The 27,486-nt window shown below is 40.3% G+C and overlaps 1 protein-coding gene across 2 annotated transcripts; it reads left to right on the top strand.

Annotated features, from left to right (window-relative positions):
* The first annotated feature begins 1,319 nt into the window (after positions 1–1,319).
* On the top strand, positions 1,320–25,816 carry CHKA (choline kinase alpha). Of its 2 annotated transcripts, none has more exons than XM_075047809.1 (12): positions 1,320–1,804; positions 5,902–6,013; positions 12,990–13,043; positions 17,215–17,328; positions 17,948–18,081; positions 18,357–18,461; positions 18,833–18,891; positions 20,526–20,613; positions 21,554–21,662; positions 23,012–23,118; positions 23,460–23,541; positions 24,261–25,816. In XM_075047809.1, exons 1-12 carry the CDS (start codon positions 1,470–1,472, stop codon positions 24,318–24,320), a joined length of 1,359 nt encoding a protein of 452 aa, XP_074903910.1. In that variant the 5' UTR covers positions 1,320–1,469; the 3' UTR covers positions 24,321–25,816. The 2 variants fall into 2 exon arrangements, with proteins under 2 accessions (XP_074903910.1, XP_074903911.1); XM_075047810.1 differs by lacking the exon at positions 1,320–1,804 and adding an exon at positions 3,125–4,615 and having other exon boundaries at positions 24,261–25,812.
* Positions 25,817–27,486: the final 1,670 nt, after the last annotated feature.

The raw sequence follows: 27,486 nt of genomic DNA on the forward strand, positions 1-27,486 counted from the left end.
AAAAAATCAGAGAAGTGCAGAGGTAGTTCAAAGCTTAAAGGTGATTTATTCCTTTACTATTCATATAAGACGAGGTGATATAACATATTAGGCAACATTCTCACCCCCTCTGGCTGCAGGAGGGCCAGGAAAGCTGCAGCTCCTTCCAGCTGCAGCTTCTTCCAGCTGGCTGTGACATCACTGCGCCGACACTCCTCATGTGCTGTGAAGGACTGGAAGGCAGGTGCTGACGTTCCCCGTAACAGGAGAACATCTCTCCACCGCCAAAACTAACAAAGAAGTTCAACTTTGAAGCACTGCATGTGGGAATTATATTTCTTCTTGTAGCTTACCTTTCTGTTCAGGCATGATTTTCTCCTGAACCAAGAGAGATCAGTTTACCATGTAGGCATGAATCAGCCCTCACACATGATAACTAGTACCTCGGTAACTTTCTGTAAGAAAGAGAGTTTAAATAAACATATTGTTGATTGCTGTAACCCACTCTGTACAGCACAGAGATTTCCCACCGGTTTTCGTGGCAAGTCCCGGAGTGAATGACGCGTTACGGAGCCTTGGCGCGGCCGGCCCTGAGGGAGCACCAGCCTAATTGGACACCGCGTAACCAACGACGCAAGGAAGGCAGCAGCAGCTCACAGCACGCCCTGCTCCGGCCAGCTCCCTCCGTCCGTCCGTCCGTCCTCAGCGCTCACCTCCGGCTCAGCGCCCCCACCCCGGTCGAGCCCTCGCTGTGGCCCGACCCTCCCCCGTTAAATCCTCCTCAGGCTTTAAGCGGCGGCCACCGGGCCGAGGGGGAGCGGCGGGCACCGAGGGGGCGCCCGGAGGCGGCGGCAGGGCCAGGGCTGAGCCCGGCGGGAAGGGGAAGCGGGGCCCGAGGGGCTCTGACGGCCCGGGCCGGGGACAGGGGGGCCAGCTCCGGCGGCCGCACCGCCATCGCTGTGAGGAGCGGGGGGGGGGGTGTCACCTGCCGCGGCGCCCCCCCCCTCCCCGAGCTGCGCGCGCCGGTCACCGCGACAACCGGGGGACGGCCAATCGGCGTGCTCCCTGCCCGCCCCTCGCGCACAGGGGGCGGCCGCGGCGGCGCGAGCGAGCGCCTCATGCTCCCTGGCGCACCAATCGCCGGGCGCTCCGGGAGCCGGGAGAAGGCGCGCGCCTTCCTCGCGCCCGCTGGCAACTTCTTTCTCCCCTCCCCGCTCCAGGCCGGAGCCGAAAGCTGGGAGCCAATCAGGACGGAGGAAAAAAAGCGTGAGGCGAGCGGGCCCGCGTGCTGAGCTGCCTATAAAAAGGGGGGCCGGGAGCGAGCGCGCGGCTCACTTGCGGCTCGCGCTGCCCGCGGAAGGACGCCCGCGGAAGGACGCCCGCGAGGTGAGGGCGCCAGAGCGCGCGAGCTGTCGCGCCCGCCCGCCCGCTCTTCGCCCCAACGGCCGCCGCGCCCCCACCCCGCCGCCGCCGCCCTCCCGCCTCACGCGATGAAGACCAAGTTCTGTAACGGCGAGACCGACCCTTCCCCGCTGGGGCTTCTCCTCGGCTGCAGCTCCGGCGGGGGCGGCGGCGTCCTCCCTGCCGCCGGGCAGCCCCCCTCGCCGCTGGCTCATGCCGACCCCGAGGGGAAAGACCCCGTCGCGGTGGGCAGAGGCGGGGGCGCCACGACCCCGCCCTCCGCGCTGCTGCTGCCGCCGCCGGCTGAGGAGGAGCCGCCGCTCGACCCCCGAACGCGGCGCAGGGCGTATCTGTGGTGTAAGGAGTTCCTGCCGGGGGCCTGGCGGGGGCTGCGGGAGGAGCAGCTGCGCATCAACCCCATCAGGTCAGCGCTGGGGGGGGGGGGGGGGGGGCGGGGCTGGTGGGTCGCTGGGAGTCCCAGCCGCTTCCTCACGCAGGAGGTGCGGGAGATGAGCGTCTCCCTCTTTTACTTCCTCCTTTTTTTTTTTTCTTTTTGTAAGAAAAAAACCCTTCCTATACTTGCTTTTCTGGGCGGAGGGGAGCAGGCTCGCTGTCGGGTGGGAAGCTACTGCGCATCCGCCTCCCGCCTTCGCTCAGGGCCGCCGCGGGTGCCCCCGCTCCGCGCACCGGCCGGCGGCGGGGGAGTTGCGGCTGTTGGCGGGGCCCCCCGGCGCCGGGAGTCTCGCCCGGGGCGGGGGGGTGGGGTGTGCGGAAGGCCCTGGGTTCATTGTGCCAACCCCCAGGAGAGGGTGGTGGTGCGAGGTGGCTGGTGCTGCAGCGCGGCGGCAGCGCCTGGGCCCTGAGCCGGGGAGGGGCCCCCGACCTTGACGGTAGAAGTGATGGAGACGGTAGAAGCGGTTGCACGGAGTGCGGAGCTCCCTCCGGAGAAAAGAAAAAAAAAAAAAGTGCCTTTTTTGGCGTGGCCCTGACGCTTTCGAAGTTCAGAAGTTAGCAGGTAGATGCGGTGTATCAATGATTTGAATCATCTTTTGGCATATATAGTAACAAGTACTTGTGACTCAGCACGTTGGCAGCAGAAATATGTAATTTGGGGATGTTCTAGAAGCCGTATGTAATGCGTTTGAGGTCCTGGCCTTCTCTGCGGAATTAAGTAGTCTATCTTTTGTATCAGTCCTGCATGTTAGTTAAGCCAGTGTCTTAGCTCAGTTTCATTTTTACAGATTTAGTGTCTTAGTGCTTGATCGTTCTACCTGATCAAATGTGGAGTCACATACAGTTTCAAAGGATATGGTTGCCAGCTTTTCCCCTTGAGCCCTGAGCTTGCTTTCCTAGAGTTTATACTTTCGTTGATAACACAAAATATATGCAGATCTACCCCCAGTTAGCTAAGAGAGCATAAACTGTTGACAAAGCTCTGATATATAAAAGTATGATCAAACCCCCTCATGCTCATTTCTAAATGTATTTTAAAAGCCTGATAGAAAATGAGCAACTCACTGAAAGCCAGTGCAGATAGTATTTGTATTTTTAGATTTCTTGTCATTATGACATGATCATAAGTTTATGAAGGGTGAGATTTTTTAGAAGACTGATACTGTTCCTAGACAGTAGACTAGTCTGATAAATTGTCTGTAATCTGACTTGCTTAATTCTGTTTTCATCCTTATTAGTGTGTACTGCTGACTTTGGTACTTATTTTCCAAAGCCTTAGGTTTTAGCACAGTTACTCTTGCATTTCTTGGAAATTTCCCCTCTGAGATACCACCTCAAAATGGCTTGATGTTTCCAGATTGTGAGGAAGAGAGGATGGGCTGAAACTTTAAAAAAAAAAAAAAAGTGTAAAACCATGCTAATTGGCAGTTGCATTTATTTTGGCAAAAGTCTTCTCACCTTTCTTAACTATGAAAGGTGCAAATGCAGCATCATATTGGTTTGCTGATTCTAGTCTTGCAAAAGTCAAGCATGCGGTGTGCATTCTCCAGTGTGTCAGCATTGCCATTTTGACTGCATTAGTGCAAATTGTGTTCATGAACAGCTGTTAGGTAGTTGGTATCATCAGATGAAGGGGTCTGGTCCTTACTGTTTGAGAGCAAAGAAATAGATTTGCATCTAATCAGAATGCAAGTATATAAGCACATCTAACTGCTGTGGCTGTGATTTGGGGAAATCTATGGGAAGCTTTGAAAATAGGTGACCCTTTTGGAAGGGCTTACCTTTAAGTCATTTGTAGCAGGAGACTAACTGGTAGCTTTATCTGTATAAGAGTTGAGATATGCCCTTTTGACCCTTAAACAAGCTGCTGAGTCTACTGACCTTTCAGGAGAACAATACCTTTTATTAGACTCCTGTGTGGATTTCCTTGATTAGAGGTAACTTTTGAAGTCTTAAGTGCACAAACTATAGTGAAACTTTTGTTGAATGGAGTTCAGCCTCAGTAAGATACTCCTGTTTGGCTGGAGTGGCATAAAAAAAGAAGAGTCTCTGGGGTTTCATGCACCATATGCAGGCTGAGCATGTGTTTAAATAACTGTTTGTACAGGATTTTGAGCTCTAGTCTGGTATTTTTTGTAAAGTAGGTTTTGATGTGTTTAGGTCTTGTATTTTAGTATTGATATTTTCGCCAAAGTCTACATCAGAGTCTTAGAAAAGGTGGCAAGTGTTTTTCAAAAAAACCTGTCTAGCACAGTTTAGATGAAGCCAGGAATGTAGTTGGTATAACTAACCAATGTTCTGATTGCATCTGAATAGTCTGGCTTTGCTCTTCATTTGATACCCTTTCCATCTGTCTGTTTTTTCTACCTGCTCACCTTCATGGTTCAAAGTTAGTTCATATCTCTTGTCTCTAAAAATCCTTTTTTGGATGCCTGCCAAGCCACCTGGTTCTCTTCTGTCTTCTTTCTTGAGTGTATTGTGCAACTGCTGTTTTAGCCTATATTCTTGAGATTTCTTTTTTACCTTCTCAATCGTTGACTTTGGATACGTAGTCCAGCCCTTCTTCTCTGTATCATCTCCCAGTAAATACATACAGGTCATCTACTTCTTGATAGCCTTTTTCTCCAGAAAGTCTTTACTACTTCCCCACTGAGTTGTAAGAGAACCCAGAAAAATATTTGGAAAAGCATCGAGAGATGTGTAAGGTTAGAATGAAGAGCTGCATTTTAGCCACTGCATTTTGGATCTGCCATGGGTTCCTGGAATCAAAGCTCACTGCAAGGTAATGTTAAATACTTATGTTTTGGGCGTTATGAAAAACTGCATTATTTTGTGAAGGAAATCACAACATGACAGAGCTACTACTACCTAAGTTCTAGAGTTACTACAGTAAGTTATGTAGCATGCTACAAGTAAAATAACTTATTTTTTAAATCTGTGCTACCTCATCCCTTTACTGTTAGCTACCGTATTTGGATTGTATCTGGTTTTAAAAGTTCTTTCTTTAGTGGCGAGACAGACAAGCTTTTTCAGTAGAGCTGATTTACATTTCTCTTTTGCAAGTACACCAGAAGTTTCAGTACTCTTTCCTTTTACAGTAGAGGAAGAAGGAATAGGGAAATCTATTGCAGAAGGGAAATTTGAAAACCTCTTAATGAACATATTGATAATGAAGAGGGTGCAGAAAGACAATGTAGTAAAGAAAATGTGGGTTGAGTAGACTGGTGTTCTTAGTGGGCTACTAGAAATCAAGAAACAGCTTCTCTAATCTAGTAACTACCTAGCTTGATAAACCTGTAGAAAACAAATGCTGTCACTTTTTCGTTTAAGAACGCTCTTGTAAAACTGTAGTTATATGAAAAGCCAGCATGCTTGTATAACCCCTGAATGGTTGAAGCATGGACTCCCTAGTTTGTGTCTTACCTGATAAGATTCTGAGGGTGACTTTAGTTTTGACAAATACATGAGCAATTTTTTTAAAACAAAGAAGGGCTTTAATTGCAAATTTCAAAATTGAAAATGAGTCCCTAAGAATGATAGCATAAGTAAGACTTTCATCAGTGATGCGGTAGCATAGGTATTCAGGTTAAATCTTTGTAGCTAATCTTTGTAGCTTCCATCCCAGCAATACAAGCTCTTACTTCAAACTAAGAGGTTTAGACTCACTGCATGTTTTTAAGCTTATTCTGCTGTCTTCTTGCTTGTTTCTGCAACCAAGTATATCTAGCAAGTCTCCAGCATCACTTTCTAGAAGTCCTGAAAATAGTTAACAGAAGTCTATGTCTTGTCTTCATTGCCTGTTGCATTTACATGTTTGTTCATACCTTGAGCTGTAATTTGGATCAATAGATCTTAATGGTGAACTATATATTAAGAAGCATGAAAGTGCCAATTTTTTTTTTTTTGAAGCCTTACATGTTATGGGTTATTAGTAGTGTTGGAAAATTTGCTCATGTTAGCATAGATCAGTTAATCATACTAAGGATGATTAGTGCGCCTCTAATTTGTAGAAAACAAAACATGTATGCTCATCCAAGTTAGCTGATAAACTTACCTTTCTCTTGATAGAGGTGGCCTCAGCAACATGCTGTTTCAGTGCTCACTACCTGATACCATTGAGACACTTGCAGATGAACCACGGAAAGTTCTCCTGCGCTTATATGGTGCAATCCTTCAGATGGTGAGTACGTAGAGTGCTTTGGGAGTGGGAGGGTTTCTGTAGCTTAATTGTAGTATGTTTGGAGATCTTAATTTGTGAGACACTGCAAGTGTGTGCTGCTTTATCCTTTTGGGAATGTGTTTTAGTGGTAGCAGGCTAGATTGTTAGCTTAAAGCAGTTTTCTTTATAGTTTGTTATTGTCTAGAACTTACACTCCTTTCTATACAGATCCTGACTGGCGTATATCAGCTGAAGGCTCACTTGCTGTCCATTTGATCAGTAATGTTTTGTTTATGGTATTAAGTTTGGACCGTGGTGTTTCAGGAAAGTTACTAAAGTTTGCTTCTGTACAGTATGTAGGACTTTGGCATAACTAGCAAGATTGCAAGAGACTAAACTGCTTAATTTTAACCTTGGTATTGTTTACGAATCTCGGAGATTAAAGTTGAAGGTTTTGTCAAACTTGTACAGTGCTCAAGCATTTTATTAGATCTCATGGGTAATTGTGTTGCTGGAAAACTTGATCTATAGTGTTAGAATAAAAATGAAGCACAAAATGGAAAAAAAAAGAAGCCATCTCATTCCAAAACATGCTTTCCTAAATGTGTGATATGCCTTGTAGCTGGCATAGAAGCTTAGCCAGATGTTTGTCGAAATCTTCTAATGTTACTTCTCTTTTATTTGGTTAGTAAAATGTAAATAGCACTGAAAATTGTTAAACCTTAAGAGAAGTGGTTGGCAAATCTATTTAAAATTGTGAGGTTTAAAATCAAGAATATTTTGTAAAGGTGATCTCTTTTAAAGCTTACGGGCTATTACCATAGGACTGTACAGCAGATCTTCTCTTACCCATCTCTGCTAGATACTTGATTATATTGTAAATAAATAATCATAAGTGTTTAACCTTATGAAAAATTGTAGCTTCATAAAATTACATTTGGGTGTTGGCAATTGTTTCTATTTGACTACGGTTTTATTATCCATTAATTTGATATTTTCCAGTACTCAGTCACTTGCTTTGAACAACTGATCTGATATCTGCAGGAGATTGACTGTTCCTGAAATTTCAGCCCATTCTTCCTGCTTCTGCTGCCTTGACCAAACTTACCATTAAGAATCTCATTGGATACTGTCACTTAACTGGCTTTAAAGTGTTCTTTTTATTATACTTCGTTAGGTATTAACTTTCCCATGGTAGCAAACTTTACCACAAATATGTAAAAGATTCCAGTGGTTTGAAATAGCATGAAATGCTTGGCTACACCACTGTATGTGTGTTGGGAAAGTTAAACTGTTAAACAAGAAAAGTGTGTAGAAATTCATCAATTCAAGCTTAAATAGTCTTTCCTTTAGTTTAAGGGAAACCAAAAGCAAAGTGAAAAAACTGGTGAGAAACTGTTTTCAAAATGACTCCTAGGGTTGATGCTAAGAATTTTTTTCAGAATTATTAATGGCTTTAATGTAATGCTGACTTAATATGTAGAAGGCTTGAGTAGGAACATGGGCTGTAAAACTGCTGTAGTGGTAGAGCTTCCGTTGCCCAAGAGCTGTGAAGAAATGTGGCCTTTCCCTTATATTTCAAAGGAAAAATAAAATAGACTCTAGAATATGGTTGCCCTTCTCTTCCCTCAGGACTTTTTTAACTTGCCTTTTCTGTGCCCCTATCTACTGAAGAAATCAAAGTAAAATTTTGGACTCTAAAATCAGAAATAATTCGCTTTGAAAATTGAAGGTGTGTTCATAACTTTCTAACCTTTCTACTCTTGGTGTTGAAGGATCTTTTGAGATGTCTAACTTCCTTTATTTCCGTAGTGGCAGTGAAATGACTGCTCTTGTTGGTGCAGTTCACTAAAGGTTAAGTAAGCAGAGAAAGTCCCAAGGTAAAACTTTCAGATTGCATTGAGGTTCACAATTTTTGTCGACAAACATTTGTCTCTTCCAGCCCCTCTACCTTAAATGCAAGTTAAAATATAAGCAAACTGTTTTATTGGGGTATTTTGAAAACCTCACTTAGGATTTTTATGAATTTCTGGGTGGCATAAGCAGAATCTTCTGACAAGCCTGTTAAGAGGGAGTAATTTGATATTTTTTAGTAATGTTGCTTAAGTTTAAAGCCCTATAGAAATTAAGGAACACTGCTTAAGTAAGTTGAGTTTTGAGACCTTATGCTAAAATCATGACTTAATTCTTAATGACTTCATTGTAACTGCCACTGGGTATTAGTAGTTACCACTTGTTTGTTTGAGCCTTTGTAGCATGTTTTAACTCTTGTCCATTTTACTTTCTGTTGAAATTGGAGCACAAAACAGTGATATCAGCTCTTCTTATTCCTTTACTGTAAATACTATAGATCTATAGCAATCTGCACCAAATTGTTTTATGTATACAATGTTAAGTTAAAATTTTGAATAGAAGTGAAAAACAGACACATAGTACTAACTTAATGAATGATACTGGCACCATAATTCTTTGAGCCACCTTTTAAAGGAACCTTTTTTGCAGTTTGAAAATAGCCCCAGTTTGCTTATTATCAATCTTGGAAGACACAAATGTCAGTACATGAAACTCATCCAATATAAACCATGCCAGTTGGCTAAAGCTGCCACACAGGGAAGGCTTTGTGCCTTCCTCTGTCATAGCTGATATGTTTAAGCCAATTTTTTGTGTGCATGACTGTTTTGGGGGGAGTTGGGGGAGATGAACTGAGCTGGCTCGGCCATTATGATGAATGGTCGCACTGGCATGGATGTTTAAAAATCAAGGACTTCTCTTGAGTATATCCTTGAGCAGAACTTTTTTTTTAAGACGAGTATTTGTGCTTGTGACAGGTTAAAGTACTAACCACATTAAAACTCAAATGTTTGAGGCACAATGCAGATATGTTCTACATTGAAAAAAGGGGAATGCCTTACTCTGCTTCACTTACACTTGCTCCAGCTTAGTTGCTAAATGTAAAGGGGAGCATTGAAAGTAAAACATCCTCATGACAAAATACCTTTAACTGTTGGCTATATCAGTGTTAAAACAACTGAAACAAAAGGTTCTCCAACAATGTGCCATTTAATGTCCAGACTCTAAGATTGGATTTCATATGCAGATAACTGTAGTGTTTCTACTTAAATTCAGAACAACCAAAACTTCCCACATCTTAGAAATGCTGATAGGATTTCAACATAAGATAGCATTAACAAAAAAGAAGCTCAAATTAAGGTGAATTTCTTTGAAGTTCACCTATCAAAAGGTAACTTGGGGATTTATTCCCATTCTTTTACACGTGTCAAAAGAACCTTGAACTCTGATTCACTGGGCCTCTGTTACTTTGCAACAGCCAAAACAAAATCTTGTATATAGATGAGGAAAAACAAACCCGTATACCTAATGTTCCTCTCTAGTCTCTCGATTTCTATGTGAGCAGACGCAAAATAAGTATAAATGGTTGCCACAGTTCTGTGGTAAATCTTTTTCCATACCTGCCTTGCTGCCTTTTATTTTTTGTAACTAAATAAAATGCAGACTGCTGTGTAACTGTAATTATCAACGTCTTCTGTGGTTGTTGGTGTCCATGTCTGTTTGTAGCATGGAGTAACTACAAATCCCTGGCACTGGCAGACGGCTTGAAAGAAACCAAGCACCTCTTATGGGGATATATTTGTGTTGGGTGGAGTTAAGGGTATTCTGGGGGTAATGTACCACTTTAGTTGTATATGCATGTGTTCTCTGCTGCAGGCTTGCCCATGCGATCGTGCCTAGAGCACTCTGGTTTCCAGGTGACAGACACGATTCACGGTATAGTATGAGATCTCTGAAGTTGGAGCATTCTCTACAGCTTTCATTTTCTTTAGTAATGGATTTCATTGTTTAAAAATAAGGCTTAAGGAGCACCAGCTACTGTCTGTGCATCTGAATGTTTACAGCAATAACAAAATATCAAAGTACTGCCCCTTCCTTTCCTCTGCTCCCTCATAAGAGAATGGTAACTTGAAATGAAGAGGATTAGAGATGTCTTTGTGGCTTTTGTAGGGCTTGAACTGGAAATTATTCTTCACATGCTAGATTTTAGGACTTCAGCAAGTTAGTTCCTTAAGGTCTGGCAGGGATCAGTGATCAATGGCAGATTCTTAGAAGCAGAAACAGTTATTGCTGAATCTAAAAATATTTGTGTTCCCATATGCTGAAGTTCAAATCAATGTCTTCCAACAGCTTCTAGAATTAAGAAAAGTTTCCCCTGCATAGGTTGCCTCTAACCTCTCAGGCAGTTCCTTGTAATGTTGTAATTCCTTGGGATTTGAATTCCTAGGGATTTGTCTAAAAGTATTGCAGTACCCTGAAGTCTTGAAAACTACTAAAGCTGAGTAAACTCAGAAAAATGGAGTTATAATGCAAGATTTAAATTTGTGAGCAGAGCTAAGGCTTATTTGGGGGGGGGGGGGGGGGAAGTTGCAAGTTCCTTCTCTAGACAGAATTCTTCTGTCAAGCATCATTTGGGATTTTTTGATACAGAGCTCATCTTCCAGTTACAAGAGAGATAAATTTGGGGCATTGGAGAGAAAATGATGAACTCAATTTTCTTTGCCAAACTGCCTTAAAATCAATTTACATGATCACAAAGTAGATTCTGTAACAACTTCTGTTGTCTCTATGCATATAGCTGTCCTCCCTTACTAAAATTGTAGTGAGCATTCTTAATCTGCTTTGAGAATAAAACTTCCCACAATAAAAGAAGCACTGAACAAATATGTAAAGAAATCATAAAGATGTAGAACACATGCTAATATTTCCATATAGAGTGATTAAAAACCTCCAGCAGTTATTCAGTCATTCTCTTATTTGGGTAATTAAAATCTCCTCATTGCTGTTGAAGTAAATAGCTCCCAGAATTGGACATAAGTTGGAGTGAGCTATTAGAGTTTATGGAAAAACTGAAGTTTTGATTGGTTTAGCCAAGAACACATGAGCTAAACATGTAGATCAAATACTTCGTGATATGAGATGTTTTACTTTGAACCACTGTTCTCGTAGGCAGTTGTGCAGTCAGAAATCAAAATCCTACCACCTTAACATCTGTTAAACTCTTAGACTTAAACTCTTAAACTTCCGTTGCATAAAACTGCATCCTGCTTACTTCATTCTCCTTGACCATGTGTACTGGAGACTTTTCTAATTCTAGGCTGAGTACATGGCCACTTGTGAAGACTGATCCTCTCCAAGCTCCCATTCATGTTTGCAAGTTATTTACAAATTACTTTGTATTCATTCTCCTCTGGACGCTAATGCTCCATGCTGAGGGAACAGAAAAGAGGAAGGGATGCCGCAGAAGTCTCCTTTTCTGATGACTCTGCAATACACATCCCTAACTGTCTCTTTCTAATGGCACAGTAGATGCCATTAGGCTATCTCCAACACTAATTTGAGGTGGACTCTTAGAACTGGCTAGCTCTTTATGCAGTATGACTTCTGGAAAGTGGATGCCAGTTCAGGTTCTAGGGAAAAGCCTAATCTGCTTACCTTCTGATGAACTGAACCATTCTGAGAGCACCATTAATCAGGAAAGACTCCTGGATGGTGAGTAACTTTCTGACTGTTCAAGAAAAATCTGTAAGATGCAAGAGTGGTATTGATGTAGGACATGCTTGTTCAGAGAAACCCTCTGTAAATGACTTTAATACTATTGAGTAGTTGCGCATTTAGCTTTAGTGAATATGTTTTGACTTTATTCATTTCCTTGAAAGGAATATAAACTAATAGTAGTTTTCATATTGTTTTGTTTTAAACTTATCCTAGTGGAATGGGAAGTGCTTGCTGAAAGACCATCGATTCATGTTAACTATACTTCTTCTGTAGCTTCTGAAATACTGTAACTGCATAGCTTGTGTAAATCATTAGCTTGTTGTATTGTACTTAAGGCAGCTGGTGTTGCTTAACTGTATTCCATTAAGTTCATATTTCCACCCTTGTTTTGGACATGTTAGAGCTTTGGAACAGAAAGGTATGCATACGGTCCTATAAATCAAATGTTTTTGTTCAGAAGGTGGAGATGCAGGCTACCTTTATGGGCCTCTAAAGCTAGTCTGGTTTAAACAGTCAGCAGTGGAATTGCAACATAAATAGCAGCCACAAACTGTCGCTAATTCTAAGCAAATATTTGCTTTCTCTTCTCCTTACCTTCAAGCCCCTTAAAGGACAAGGTTTTTATTACATCTTGAATTTTAAATATGCAGCTCTATTAAAAGCATGTGCCACTGAGGGTTCAGTTGCTGAGGGTATGGTTTGATACTCTGAAACTGCTTTATAATGACTTTTAACAATCCTAGCACAATACATTATGCATGGAATTTGTTAAAGTTTTGCTAGTATACTGCAGTTCTTACTGAGACATCTTTAGCTTACATGGGCAGTTCATTTGCTGTGCAAATCCAAGATTTTTCTTCCAGTGGTACATTGTACATATAGCCTAGACAGCATACTGTAAATAAGGAAATTCTAGTCACAAGAAATTTGGAAAATAAGGTAATAGAAAAAAGCAACTGCTTTGCAAGTTTTGTAACATGCCTATTCTAATAGTCCTTCTAAGGCTTTTACGTAATCTCTGTAATGTCTCTTAAGTGCTTTAGCTGCAAGAAGAATACCATCCCAGATGTCATGTAGAGGGACTTAATTTTCTCTTAATTAAAAATGTTCCTCTAAGCTTATGATACATTGAAATCTTGTTCTGAAGTACTGGAAAACAATAAAAACATACCTGAAAATCAGCTCTCAGGCTATTTACAGGAGCGGCTTGGTCTCAGTGGCACATCCTTTTGAAAGATTTTGGAATTCTTGAAGTAGTGTGGTGGCCAGAGGTCAGATGGATGCTAGTGCTGTAGCTGTCACAGATCAAGACAGTGTTGAGACATCTAGTTAATCGTAGCTGGCACTTCTACTCCCTTTGTTCTGGTGGTTGCAGGTTAATCATGTTAAATTTCATCTTCTCATTGTGTTTGCTTTTTCTCATTCATAGAGGTCCTGTAATAAAGGAGAGTCTGTACAGTCTCAGAAGGAAAATGACTTGCAAGTGAGTAATTAAGTTTGCTTATTTCACAGAATTTTATAGATGATAAAGAAATGTAGTGATCCTCCTTGTTCTAAACCAGTAGTTATTCCAACTGGTGTCTGGGCTGTTTCCAGAAACTGTAAACAGTAATGAAGAAAAGAAATCATATTTGCTCATAGGAGTAACACTATAATGTGAGCGTCTGTACATAGTTTGGAAAGATTGAAGCATTCTATATTAACAAGAAACAACCCTAAATGCTTTCTTACCATTTCTAACATTGGTATCAGTATCACTATTTCTAACACAAGGCTGCTCTTTCTTTAGTAGAGGAAGATCAGTACTCTGCTTTACCTAATCCCTATTTTATAATACATTGATGGACTCTTCTGAGGAAAGTATATGGAGCTGGAGAGAACTTCCTCTTGAACATGAAGAGTCTCTGATAGCATTGTGCTTGGATCACTGTGTTCTGCATACTTTAAAGTTCTTGCATTTGGAACCATTTCTGCTCATGCAGCATAATGTTTAGCTGAGTGTAATTTTTCATAGTCATCTGAACAGAATTTGGTAATCTAGATTTCTACCCTGGCAGTATTTTTTTCCAATAAGGGATAACATTGCAGCATGTTAACCAGATGCTTTACTTGTTATTTACTATCGTTTTTCAGCTCTGTAATGGTTTTGGCAGTTACTAGGGAAAAGTACATCTTACTTGTTTGATAAGTGCTGCTTTTCTTCCCTTTTATTTTCTGCCTTCTGGGAATGCCATCTGAAACAGTTCAAGCATTTGATTTTTTTTCTAGTGAGTTGAAACTGGTTTTAAAATTTTTGTTGTTGAATAACTGCCTTTGAAGTTTTGTTGAACTTTGAGTTAAGTTCACTGGAACAGCTTCAATCAGTTGAACTGAGACTGAACTGAAAAATGTACTGGTTTGATTCCTCAATTTTCTTCAGAGATTAAAAATGGAGGTGGCTTGATTTCTGCCCTGCCCCAATCCAGTCCTAAAGTTATAAAAGAAAACAAAAATCCAAACAAGCCCCACCCTGGTGCCAACAGCTCATACAAGTTTTGCAGTTCAGGAAGCAAGGTTTTGATCTTCAGAACTGTCTTTGTTGCCTGAAAATAGTGATTCTGTGCTGGTAGGTTATTGGTTTCTGCTATTAATCTCATAGTGCTGGAACTTCACTGTTGGATTGGTGTACTTGAGAATTCCTGTCAGGATGGATTTGTTAATTTTCTTGAGTCTAGGTAAAAATTGTAGGTACACTTGAACAAAGGAGTTAATATCATCCTTTGGAGAGAAGAAAAACCTCTGGGTAATCCAACAATGTTCTGAATCACTAGCAAAAACATTGTAGCTGTTCTGAGCTGCCTGGTGTTTGATGACTGTGACTAGAGATGGGATAGTCGGCTCATAAGGTCTTTTAACTGGGATTATCTATGTTTTACCTTGGTTTTGCTATAGTTAGTGGCAACTTTCCTCAAAATACTAGTTTCATGTATTTTATAGTGAGCTTTTTGTTGAAGCAAGAATAAAGCAGAAGAAGCCTCAGTTCCAGCTGGTATAGAAAGGCTTTTGATCTCTCCTTGCCTGAACGGGAGTTGCATGCTGGAAAAGTTTTGTAAACAGTGTTTATAACTCTTAGTTTTGAAATGCAACATTCAGCTCTAAGTATTTGTTTAAAAGTGAGTGGTCAAATCTTCTCCAGAAGCTTGTTTTAAATAGAAGTGCTCATGGTTACATCTGTTTGAAACTGATGAAAATGGAGAGCTTCAGAGCTTAAAACGACAGGTGGCTGTTTGGCAGTATAAGTGTATTGCAAAGTATTTGAAGGCATTGAGATATGTAATTTACTTAAGTAAATTCTTGATGCTTTAAAAAAGTCATCAGGTGAACATTTAACTGAAGAGTTACTTAGATTTGTTCTGTGTCCATATGAAGTAAGCTATAAAATTTTCTAATGTCCTTTAGTAGTTTATTTCCATGCCTATACTTGACAGTAGTGTGTCGAGTGGAGACTTGCTAAAAGGTCCATCAGGTATTATGAAGGAGAAGCCTTTGTGCCTGAGATCCACAGATGGTATTCTTCCAGAGCTTTCATTGGACTTGTTCTCAAGTGACCATTCTGTTACAGTAGAGGAAGTTCTTTTGGTGCTCTAAACTTTTTTGTCTTTTAAGAGTCGGGCACCAGAGCATTCAAACATGAATATTCTTATGCTGCTGCTTTTAGATAATATTTGCCTGTAACTTTAATCTTGAAGCAGATCTTTCATGGAGAAATGCAGCCATCCTTGTTAACAGTGCTGTCACAGAAGTTTACAAACTTGCAGTTGCGTAGTTGTGGGTTATCTGAAGGTTCTAAATTTTTAAGCATGTCTTAAAGGACTAGGGCTAGGCAGACATGTGGCAGAAGTAATGCAGAAGTGCACTGTTGAGTAATTGGAAATTTCACTATTTCTGGTTGTCACTTCTGATGCATTAAGGGACATCTTAATGAAGAACATTTCTTTGGCACTTGCTGTTATCCAAGTATCATGAGTTGTTTTTTCAGTAAGACGTGAAAACAAGGAACTGACATCTCAATGGGAACAGCTGACAGGATTGCTGTAATCAGACTTTTAAAACACCGTGGTGTTGTACAAGGCACAGACAAATTCAGTATCGGCTGTTAATGGAGTAGACATTCAGTAACCTGTATCTAATTGCTTTTTGGTGCTTGGCATTAGGCTTCAGAACTGAATTGAAAAGTTCAGATCTGTGGTGGTGAGGGCAAGTTGCAATGGTTAAAAGTATGTATTTTTGGTGCCTTAGTTCTGCTTGGAGGAGTTGAGATGGAAAAACAGTGGAGGACATGGATGCAATACATTCATATGCAAATCATCTTCAACTCTCAATTGGTATTCTTGATGACTCTTACTTTTTATTGAAGTTAATGCTTCAGGACATTGTTACATGAGTCTTTCCTACACTTCAATATGAAATGCCAGAATTTCTTGAAGCTGCTGAAATAATGTGTGGGCCAGTAATAAAAACTTACCAATGGAACTGCGTGAAGCATACTCAAGAATGGAACTTGTATAGAGTGAGTTATTTACTGTCTGAGACTGCAGTGACTACAGTAATGCACAAGGCTCTGTAGTCTGAAATATCTTAGAGCTTTCTTAATTTTGTGCTCTTAATTCTTATGCTTTTAAGTGTCATGGGTCAGACAGAGATGAGTTGCTCAAAAGTAGTCAGAGGTTTAGCAGACCTCTAGGATTTGAGTACAGCTGGATTCTGGTTAACATAATTGCCAGAAGTAGTGATTTATACTGTGGCTTCTCTGTTTACTTACAGCTAATCTTACCCATCAAGAAAGCTATACTTAGTGATTTTAACTGTATTTGAGATGTATTTCATATTTCTATTAATTTTTAAGGAGTCATTAAAAAGCTGTCTGCTTGTGATTGTTGTGGACTGAGTTTATTGATGTAAGGAAAACCTTGAAGAAAAGTTATTGAAACTTGAGGTATGTTTGGAGGTAGAAAAGAAAGAAGGTTCATTCACATACACATGCTTCTTAGCAGGAGTTTAAATTATTCTGTTTCCTTAAAAAAAAAAAAAAAAAAAAAGGGAAGATCTAAAATGTGCTTAATGGAAACAAATCCTAAGTCATTCTTCTAAATGAAAAATTGTTTAGTTCAGTCATTCACTTCATTCACTTGCATAGTTAAAATGACCTTTTATGAAGCAGTGTTCCAAAGTGTGTTAAAATAGCCAAGGATAATATTTATAGTTCCTGTGCTGTGCTTCAGTAGGATAAACTCCTTCAGGAAATGAATTTGCAGAGTTCCCACAGGTTAGGGAGGAGAGGGTGTTTTGGGTTTTGTGTAGTTTTGCTTTGACCTGGCCCACCAACAGTACCTGTTAAGTAATACATGTTTTCCTCCCCAGCTTTAAACTTCAAAGCAAAATATTTGTATTGCTCCCATGCTAAGTACGAGTTGTTATTAGTCAAGAAACTTTGGTTAGTAAAATGTTGAGTCTTCTTTTTAAAGCTAACACTAAAATTTCTCCCTTTGCAGCAGTTTAGCAATTGTGCACACCTAAATTCATTTCTGTGCAAGCACCAACTAACACTTTAAGTTGTTTGGTGGTTTTGGGTTTTTTTGGGGGTTTTTTTGTTTGTTTATTTGTTTGTTTTGTAGGGGGCAGAAGCCATGGTTCTGGAAAGTGTTATGTTTGCCATTCTTGCAGAGCGAGCTCTTGGCCCAAAGCTGTATGGAATCTTTCCACAAGGGCGACTGGAGGAATTCATTCCCGTAAGTCCTGTTCATGATTAGTTAGTGGGCTGCTGGTAGCTGTTTTAACTGATCATGACAAGAAGGTCTCTGGACTGCCTGGAAAAGCAGGGATGTGGGAATGGAATACTTGGCAGCCCGTAGTAATTGCTAGCTGTAATTTGATGAGGTTATAGTGGGTGTTGGAGAGCCCAAATATAGCTCTTGCCAGGGAGAGATATCTAAAAACTCTTTAGCAGAGACTAATAAATGAAGATAAAAAGCCTGTTAGATACCAAACATAGCATTGAAAGCTATGGAGTAACACTTTCCTTTAACAGCAACAAGAGCAGATGCTTTTGATGTTCTTAAGTATTTATACCCAATCTGCTTTGAAGATATTCTTAGTGTGAGATGTGATATTCCCCAGGTCTTGATCTAGAAGAGAATTGACTTAAATCATAAGTAAGCTAGACTGGCTAACCTGGCTTTTTCAAAGACAGCAATTTTTTAAGTTCATTTGGGATGAAAAAAGTGTATTGCTTGAGTACTGTGCTAGTATTTTATACTATACTATATAGAGACAAATGCTAGTGATTGTAATTAATCATGCTTTTGTAATTAATTAACTGTATTTTAAGAATACTGTATTTTATTACAGAGCAGGAAGCTAAGTACTGAAGAACTAAGCTTACCTGACATATCTGCTGAAATAGCTGAGAAGATGGCTAGATTTCATGGCATGAAGATGCCATTTAATAAAGAACCTAAGTGGCTTTTTGGAACAATGGAAAAGTAAGTTACACAATACATAGAAGTACAGGGAAAAATGTGGCCTTTTGTAATTTTGATAAGCAGATCATTCTTCCTGAGTGCCTGAGAGCACAAGCTCTCCCTGTACCCAGAAACTGTTTCATAGTTACTAGAGGAACTTAAATTACCTTGAAGAATAGTAACATTTTTAGTAACTTTTTTAAACTTTCTTGATTTTTAGTTTAAATGGTATCTTAGTATGGGAAGACTAATGTACTTATTGTCACAAATGCTGTACTGTTGTCTCTATTTAACAGATATCTAAATCAAGTGCTGAGGATTAAATTTACCAGAGAGTCCAGAACTAGAAAACTGAACAAACTCCTCAGTTACAATCTCCCCCAGGAAATGAAAAATCTAAGGTAGGCTTATTTTGTCTACCACTATCTTCCAGTTTGCACAGTTTCAGTATGAATTTATATACTTGTTCAAACACTTTATACAGTATAATACCCTATATTCATTTTACTTTACAAGTTGGGGATTGTTTTTGTTCTGTCACCAGCCTGAGTCTCATATGACTATGAATTGATATGATCAATTGCTGATCTGACTTGCTGATCAGTGAAGTCCAACTTCATTGTCCTGATTTAGGGCTCCTAATTGAGAAAATAGGGTCTTGCTAGAAATGAATAGCACTTCAAATTCTTATAATAAAATCCATTCTTTACTTGGAAGTGGAACTGAACTTGGTGATTTGTTACTTACACAATCCTGTATTGCTATTTCCCAGAGCTATGCTTGAAGCTACTTCATCACCAGTTGTGTTTTGCCATAATGACTGTCAAGAAGGTAAGCTGCTAATATTTCATGACCTTGTTCAATGATGCAGTATTAAGCCTTTTCTGGTCACTTGTTTGCTTTCTGAGAGGTAGTCACATTATCCAGGTGTTTCCCTGGCAGCTGACCTGAAACAGTAGCCTGTGCACTCCCAGTGTGCAACAGTTGCAAGGCAAAGCGCATTGGCTTCAGCAGCCCTTCATGCTGATTAAGAGAATGTCTGGTATCATAACTGGATTAAGCCAAGCATGTACACATGCTCTGTTAGTACAGGTCAGTTGATCATGAGAGCCTTGGGTGTTTTCTGGTAAGACCGTACCTTTCTTAGCTGTCTGCAATATACATCATCAGGGTAGGATATACTTTAGTCCTTTTAAAAGAAAGATACAGAAAAAGTACAGTGAGTGGTAAAAATGGAGACTAGGGTAGTTTGACTCAGCAGTTCTCAGCTTGCTCTGGTAAGAAACATTAGGAAAACCTTATCCACCTTTTTTTAGTGTGCTCTCTCTAGGAGTCATGGTGGGAGTAACAATTTTTCTGAGCCAGTTCTCTAAAGAGATGAAAAGGAGGCAGGGCTGAAGGTGTTGTGTATGCTGTGTTTGTGCTCTGTGTCACCTGTACAGTGGGTAAGCTGGGCTGAGCTGGAAGGACGCTATACTAGGACTATATGCAGGGTTGTTTTGTTCTCGGGAGTCCCAGCCTTGTTAGCTAAGCCTGGGTAACTGGCCTGGAAGAGGATTGCCTTGGAGGATAGGCACATAAGGATAGGTAGCAGAAGGGGGAAAAAGCCACTGATCTGAGGTCTGAAGAGCTAGCTCAATAGTGGTGGAGTCTGAGGTCTCCTTGCAGTACTGGAGGAATCAGAGCATGATAAGGCTGGGGCAACCTTTGGAACCTAAATTTCCAAGGCGGGGAGTGGGTGGGGGTCTGTGAAAAACTGCTTGTTCAGTTGGTGCAAGGGCGTGGCATGGAGAACAGATGTACCTGTGGAGAGGGGACAAACTATTGCAGACATTGAAATTACTCTGGATTTATTTACTAGTTGGCACTTGACAGAGGCAGACTTGACGTCTTTCAGATTAATTGTAGTGACAAAGTGAATTGAAAGATAAAGCAATCTCCTTGTTATAAAGGAAAAGGCTGAGCTTTTCTATGGGTACTGGTTGTGTTGCATATTAGAATAGTAAAGTGATCAGCCTCTGGCTTTCAGGCTGCTGAAAAGCAATTCCTGTCCCAAGTGCTGTGTGATCAATGATAGTGCTATGCCAGTATGAGAGAAGCTGCATAATTTAGATCTCAAGCTGTGGAAGGAAGCAGTTTGGAAAGGGCTGCGAAGGCTGACAGTGTCACCTGAGTTAGCTGCAAGCTAAACACTGGAGAAGCAGGACCCTTGGGAGAACAAATCTACCTCTGCCTGTACAGAAGAAAACTTTCTTGCTTTCAGCTTTACAAGGTTTATAGTATATATCTCAACTTTCAATGAGCTGGTATACAGCCAGTGCAACTTGGCTTTTCCTATCATTGTTCTGCACAGATGTAAGGGATAACTGGGATTATCTGAACAATGTTTCTTAAGATACAGTATTACTTTTCTGTAATTTTCCTGGGACTTTATTGAATGTGCTGTATTATCTTAAAATTTTCAGGTAATGTCTTACTTCTGGAAGGCAGAGAGAATTCAGAAAACCAAAAGCTGATGCTCATTGACTTTGAATACAGCAGCTATAATTACCGGTAAATCACTTTATTCAGCAGGAAGGTGTATTACTTTCTACATGCTACAGTGAGAGCAAGTACTGCACTGCTGATAATCTGTCTATTTTAGTGAATTGTGTTCTGCTCTATTAGTGGTGGACAGCAAATATAACTAGGAGAAACAGCTCTGGTCCTGATGGTGTTGAGTGTAGGCATACAGCAGAGTCAAAGTTGTTGGAGCTCCTTGGTTGTCCAGACTAGAGGACTTGTTTATGCACAGTGGCTTCTTGCTTGCATGTCAAAGCATGCAAGCAAGTGGGGAGATGAGGAGAATGGTAGATTATGTGTGTACATATGTATGTGAGGCAGGTTTGCTTTTGCTTTTTTTTTTTCCTTCAGTCCTTTCAAATGGCTATTTTATCTGTGTAGATGAGAGTAATCCTAGGTTTTTTCACTGCATGGTTACACATAATGCTTTCTGTTCTTATCTCACTCATCTAGTACCTGTGTTTAAGGGTGATCTAAGTGTGTGGAGTCATTGGGATAATTTAACGTTAGCATAGCTGGAACATAATGGAACCCTGAATTCCAATAATGTAAAAGTGGGATATGTTAAATACTTCAAGTATGACCTCTTTGTCTGCCACAATGCTAATGTTAGAGGTGCATCTGACTTTGTGCCGAGATGTAGTGCATACTCAAGTGTTTTAACTGTCTCCATTGGCATAAAACTTGGTAGCAAAGTCTAGTATTTTCATGTAGCTAGTAGCTTTCATTTTTAACTGCCCATCTTTACTCATTGATTTTAATAACTTCCAAAAAAGTTGTATTCTAGTCATCAGTTCTCTACTTCCTTTAACAAAACTGTAGTAAGTTCTAAGTAGCCTTGTGCTTTTAAACTTGATTTAGGTTTGCTTAAGCAAAAACAGATTGCTAGTATGCAAATATTGAGGTACTCGGTCTTTTATCTCTTTTTCAGAGGATTTGACATTGGAAATCACTTTTGTGAATGGATGTATGATTACACGTATGAGAAATACCCATTCTTCAAAGCTAGTGTTCTTAAATATCCTTCAAAGAAGCAACAGGTAAGCACATAAGACATAAAATGCCATTGTCCACAGTCTTTCAAATCTTAGCTCTCTTTTTCCAATTCTGTTTTGGATACAAGGGCATGTAGTGATAGGACAAGGGGTAATGGCTTTAAACTGAAAGAGGATAGATTTTGATTAGATGTAAGGAAGTTCTTCACTGTGAGGGTGGTGAGGCACTGGAACAGGTTGCCCAGAGAGGTTGTGGATGCCCCATCCCTGGAAGTGTTCAAGGCCAGGCTGGATGGGGCTTTGAGCAACCTGGTCTAGTGGAAGGTGTCCCTGCCCATGGCAGGGGGGTTAGAACTAGATGATCTTTAAGGTCCCTTCCAACCCAAACCATTCTATGATTCTGTACCAAGACCTTTCCTCCATGACTTCCTTAAATATAACACTTCTTGTAATCCTGTCACAGTTTAACCCCAGACAGCAACTAAGCACCATACAGCTGCTCACTCACTCTCCCCTCACCCAGTGGGATGGGGGAGAGAATCAGGAAAAAAAGGTAAAACTTATGGGTTGAGATAAGAAAGGTTTAATAGAACAGAAAGGAAGAAACTAATAATTATAATAACAATAATAAAATGACAATAATAATAAAAGGATTGGAATATACAAAACAAGTGATGCACAATACAATCACTCACCACTTGCTGACCGATGCCCAGTTAGTTCCTGAGCAGCAATCTGCCCCCAGCCAACTCCCCCCCAGTTTATCTACTGGGTATGATATCACGTGGTATGGAATAACCCTTTGGTCAGTTTGGGTCAGCTGTCCTGGCTGTGTCCCCTCCCAACTTCTTGTGCCTCTCCAGCCTTCTTGCTAGCTAGGCATGAGAAGCTGAAAAATCCTCGACTTAGTATAAATGCTACTAAACAACAACTGAAAACATCAGTGTGTTACCAACATTATTCTGGTACTAAATCTAAAACATAACACTATACCAGTTACAAGAAAGAAGATTAACTCTATCCCAGCTGAAATCAGGACAAGTCCTGACTACCTTTTCTTTAAAATAATAGAAACTTCATAACAGCTATTCAGGATAGAATATTTACTCTGTACCGTGTAGCTACCTACCACAAAAAGTCCAGTAGTTGTGGACTGCAGCTGTGAAATTAGTTGACAGTAGCAAAATGTTGTCTGTTGTCCTAATATTGTGGCTTTTCTTAAACCAGACTTCCAAGCAATTAGTAGAACCACCATTAATCTTAAAGCTAACTCCAGCACTGTTGATGTTTGGAAAAAATAAATGAGAACTTATTAAAAGGCCCGCCTAGTTCTGAAAGAAGCAAATATGTCTTGAGACAAAGAGCTGTAACTCTGTTGTTTACTTGCCTTCCAGCTTCATTTTATCTCCAGTTACCTGTCTGCATTCCATGATGGCTTTGAAAATCTGAGCAATGAAGAGAAGTCCAAACTCGAAGAAGAAGTGTTGATAGAAGTTAACAGGTAACTTGTCTTTCACAGCTGTACCTTGAAACTTCCACTGTGATACCTATACTTGTATACCTCACTGGGTGGAGAAACTTCTTCTAAGATAGATTGTAAGCTATTTATATATGGAAAAGAAAAACCTCTCCATTGTAAACTTTAGATATGTGGTATACACTATTAGTGGAGTAAACAAAATACTACTCCATGGGGAAGCTAATGGAATTATTTTTATAATGTCATACTTGAAGAAAAGGTGTGGACATCCGCAGCCTAGGGAATACTATTCTAACAGGATATTGAAATAAGGTGTTGTGACTTAGCTGGGTATTTCAATAAACATAGCCTTGTAATTTCAGGTTTGCCCTTGCATCGCACTTCTTCTGGGGTCTGTGGTCTATCATACAAGCAAAGATCTCATCCATTGAGTTTGGTTACCTGGTAAGTTGTTGAATCATAGTTTCATGTAACTAAAAATGTATATTCTATTAAGTAACCTGTGGTACATTATCAGAAAGTAAATGAAGTGGCCCCTTACAGCAACTAATATCTTCTAAGTGGAGTAGAACTTAAAATCAATTTGTTACTAGTTTTTGCTCTTTCCTTAATGTAAAGAACATCAAAGATTGTAAGGTGGGATGATGCAGTGAAGTGTTCTTGTGCGGTAAGAGATCCTGTGCAAGAGAGAAGCTAGCATGCAGTAAGTGGGAATTTGGAAATAGTCAAAGTGCCTGTGTTGATATTCAGTGTGCAACAATATCGATGTCAGGTAGCTTGTTATACTTAAGAAACAGATCAGTCTAACTCTTGGTACATGTTTAGTGTGCTGTAAAGTGATATAACTTTCAGGTACACTGAGTATCCTGCAGGAAGTGTTGCAGAAGCCATCCTTTTTAGTGAAATCCTGACTTTTTTAGTTCCTGTTTTTTCTGACATGCTGGTAGCAGCTAATAGTGTTAGGAAATAAGATTAGAGGAAATTTTAAGAGGCCAGAACACCTCTGGAGAGATTATCCTTCCCAAATAGAACTAATTTAATGCATTGAGATGATGGATTAGGAAGGTAGCACAGTTAATACCTTCATTATGCTTCCCCATCCCAAATAAGAGAACTCAGCTGTGTTTATTGTATTGAGTACTGAATGTCCCTTATTTCTCCAGGAATATGCGTTATCCAGATTTGATGCATACTTTGATCAGAAGAAGAAGCTGAAGGTGTGAATGTGGGAGGAGTGGCCTGTTGGTTACTGTATGAAGAGGGCAGCTGGACAGAACTTACACTGTGCTTAGGCTACTGTATCTCTAACAAAGGTGTCACTGAATTCCAGTTCCTTGGAACGCAGGTGTACAGTGCTGATGACTGTATAAAAATGACTTGTTTACAGTTTCGTAAATACTTGGAATGAGATTGGGAGGCATAAGTAAAATACAACAGTGCAATATCTTTAAATCTCTTTGATCTAGAAGGTATTTTATATTATGGGAGAAGCTTACAATTAACTGTCAATACCACATGTATCAGAGCAAACAGTGTTACTGTGAGTACATTTTCTAGAGGGGTGTTCGCATTATGGTTTATGTTGTAAGTGGAACAGTTGTAAAAGATGATTCATTGTAGATGCTGCCTCTTAATGAGAGGGAAAAGCGAAGGAGACAACTGTTAAACTGTGAAATAGGCTTAAAATCTTATGGTGAGATTTGGTTCAACATGCCCCATGAACACTATCTTCAAAGCTGCTGATATGTTACACCACTTTAACCATAAAGCAACTAAACACATTGAAGCAGTATGCTTTAAAGTGTTATCTACACATACGTGAATGTTTCTCTTAAGCTGGTGTGCCTGTGAAGTACGAATGAACTTTGAACTGGACATTCTGAAGGAGTTTGTCCTGAACTGTTCATTCCATGCCCTTCAAGAACATGCTTTAGCCCAGCCTGGTTGTCTCTTAAAATGCTGTGTCCTGCACAGGGGGTTCTGTGGGCTGGCAGCACTGGAAAGAGTGCCTTGAATTGCTCTAGCAACTCCCCAGATAACTGGATTGGCATTGACAATACTTGTAATTGGAGCCCATCTCTCTTCTTGTGTTGCCACAGTATATGGCTGTAAGAAATAGTAGAGCCAAAGACTGCGGAGAACACTTCAGGAAATTGCTGTTCTGCCCATCCAATGCTTATGTGGCTTGGGAGGTGCTTTTCTTGCACCTTCAATTTTCATGATGTTCCAGCAATCCAGTGAAGTGGAGTGTCTTGTGGGGGGAACAATAATGTGCATATTGAAACTTGAGTATAATCTGTGTACATGTCATCTAAAGATTTCTTTAGATTTTTGGGAGCTTGTTTGTTTTGAATGTTATTTGTTTGTGCTTTCTAACACACTGTATTATAAATAATAAACTTCTAAGTCTACCCTTTTTCACTTGTATAGCAAATACTGTTTCAAGCAGCTGAAAAATGCAGCATTTCATGTACTGTATAGCATAATTTGTAAAAGCTGTCATTTTATTCTCTAGTATAGAGAATCATTTTCCATACACTCAGTTATTAATACTTTATAATAAATATAAAGCACTTAAAAACATCATAGTTGATATTCTTAAGTCTTCATTATATCTGCAGGATAAAATAGATGCTGTTTCTGGCCTTAAACTATGCTGGAAGTACTTTTTGTGCTTACCTTCAAAGGCAGACTAATGTAACCTTTAGGATCAATGCTGTGGGGTATACCTTCTACTTAAATGTCTCTTTAGCATTTATTGTATAACAATACTAATAGAAAGTGTGGGGAAGAATGGTGTTAAAGCCAGTGATGCAAAGTAGACAAGATGAGTTTATAAGGTCTGTAGTTTTAGAGGTGGGAAAAGGTTTAGGTTTAAGTACTTCACTTTATCTGTCCTGTTAACTACCCTAAAAACAAAGGGAAAAGTTACCAGCATATATGAGTTTTACTGGCACACCAGATGAAGCATCTGTAGTATGAATAGCCAGGTAATTTCCCTAGGCTACTGAAAGCTTCATTGAACAGGTACTATTACACACTGTAAACCTGGTGGGAATGGCCATGGTCATGAAAGGGGTGGAAACAAAGCAGTTCAGAATGATGCTTTGCAGCTAGCTGGAAAGGACTGATGCGTAATAGGTGTCTTGATTCTGTAGGAAGCCTTGTTTTGTATTCGAAGGGTAAGTTGAAGCCTGTGGAGGTGGTTGTCCAACTCATCCATTGCATTTCATGCTTCTCAACCAAAAAGGGAAGGAGACTCAGTCATGGTAGTGCTAATAGAAGGTTGCATCGGAGGTGAAGCCCTTTCTTAGACTTGAGATGGTTCTCGTTAAACAAATTGAGAGGAAACTAAGCTGTAAAGTTCCCTGGCAAAACTGTTTCAGGCAAGTCCCGGAACTGCAGCTGTACTCCAGCATTACTACTGTGATTTCTGAGGGTGAGGGGAAGGAAAGGCCCTGAAGGAGAGCAAAGCATGCTCCATCTTGTGCCTTTTGTAATGTAGATTTGTTTTAAAAAGGGTGGGATTCCCCCACGTATTGTGTGGTAGGCTTAGTGGGGAGCAGGGAAGTCAAAACTAATGAGCAGTGAGCAATACTTAGTCTCTTCCTGGTATGATTTTGTTTTCTTTGAGAACATGAAGTAGACAAACAGGAACTGGAGCACAGTCTTCTCTTCCTCAGTCACTGAATGTTAAAGCTGACTTGTAAGCTGACCAAGCAGCTATTTAAATGTATTGGTACTTGTGTAATGGAGTATTGTCTTGTGAAGCTATATTCATAAGACTTAGTATAAATGCAGTTAAACATTTCTTAGTTCTGTAACTTCAGAATAGTTATGGTCAATCTGATTTGTTTTTCATAAAGGCAGTTTTAAAACTACTGATTAATCTTCCTTTCAGTTGATTTGTAAATACAACTTGTGCTTGAGCTCTTTCTTGAAATTGCTGGGTTTTATTTCCACTTTGTGAGTTCTTGTCCTAGTGTCCAAGTCACTGGTGAAAGGACCTGCTATTAACTGGGGAAAATACGACTTTTGGTATAAGAGTTAAAGAACCAAACCCACAGCAAAACAACCTTTTTAAAGGAAACTTACTGCTTGTCTAGCCAGACAGCTAGTCTCAGCTGCCACTTTGGGGTGATTCAGTGTGTAATTGGCATAGTCTAGGGTGTACCCCCATCACTTCTACAGCAATTTGTGAGACAAAAATCTGAATGCTTAGACTTAGGGGGAGGAAAAAACTCACTGAGGTACTAACCCTGCAAAATTTGGCCTGTGCAGTCTTGAGGCTATATCAAATGCACTGCCTTCTCTTTAACTGAAAAAAAACCAGGTATTTCTGGTCTGAACTGGACACAATCTATTAATGAATTAAACATCTTTCATGGT

This window comes from Buteo buteo, chromosome 16, assembly GCF_964188355.1.
Source record: "Buteo buteo chromosome 16, bButBut1.hap1.1, whole genome shotgun sequence".
Taxonomy (NCBI): Eukaryota; Metazoa; Chordata; class Aves; order Accipitriformes; family Accipitridae; genus Buteo; species Buteo buteo.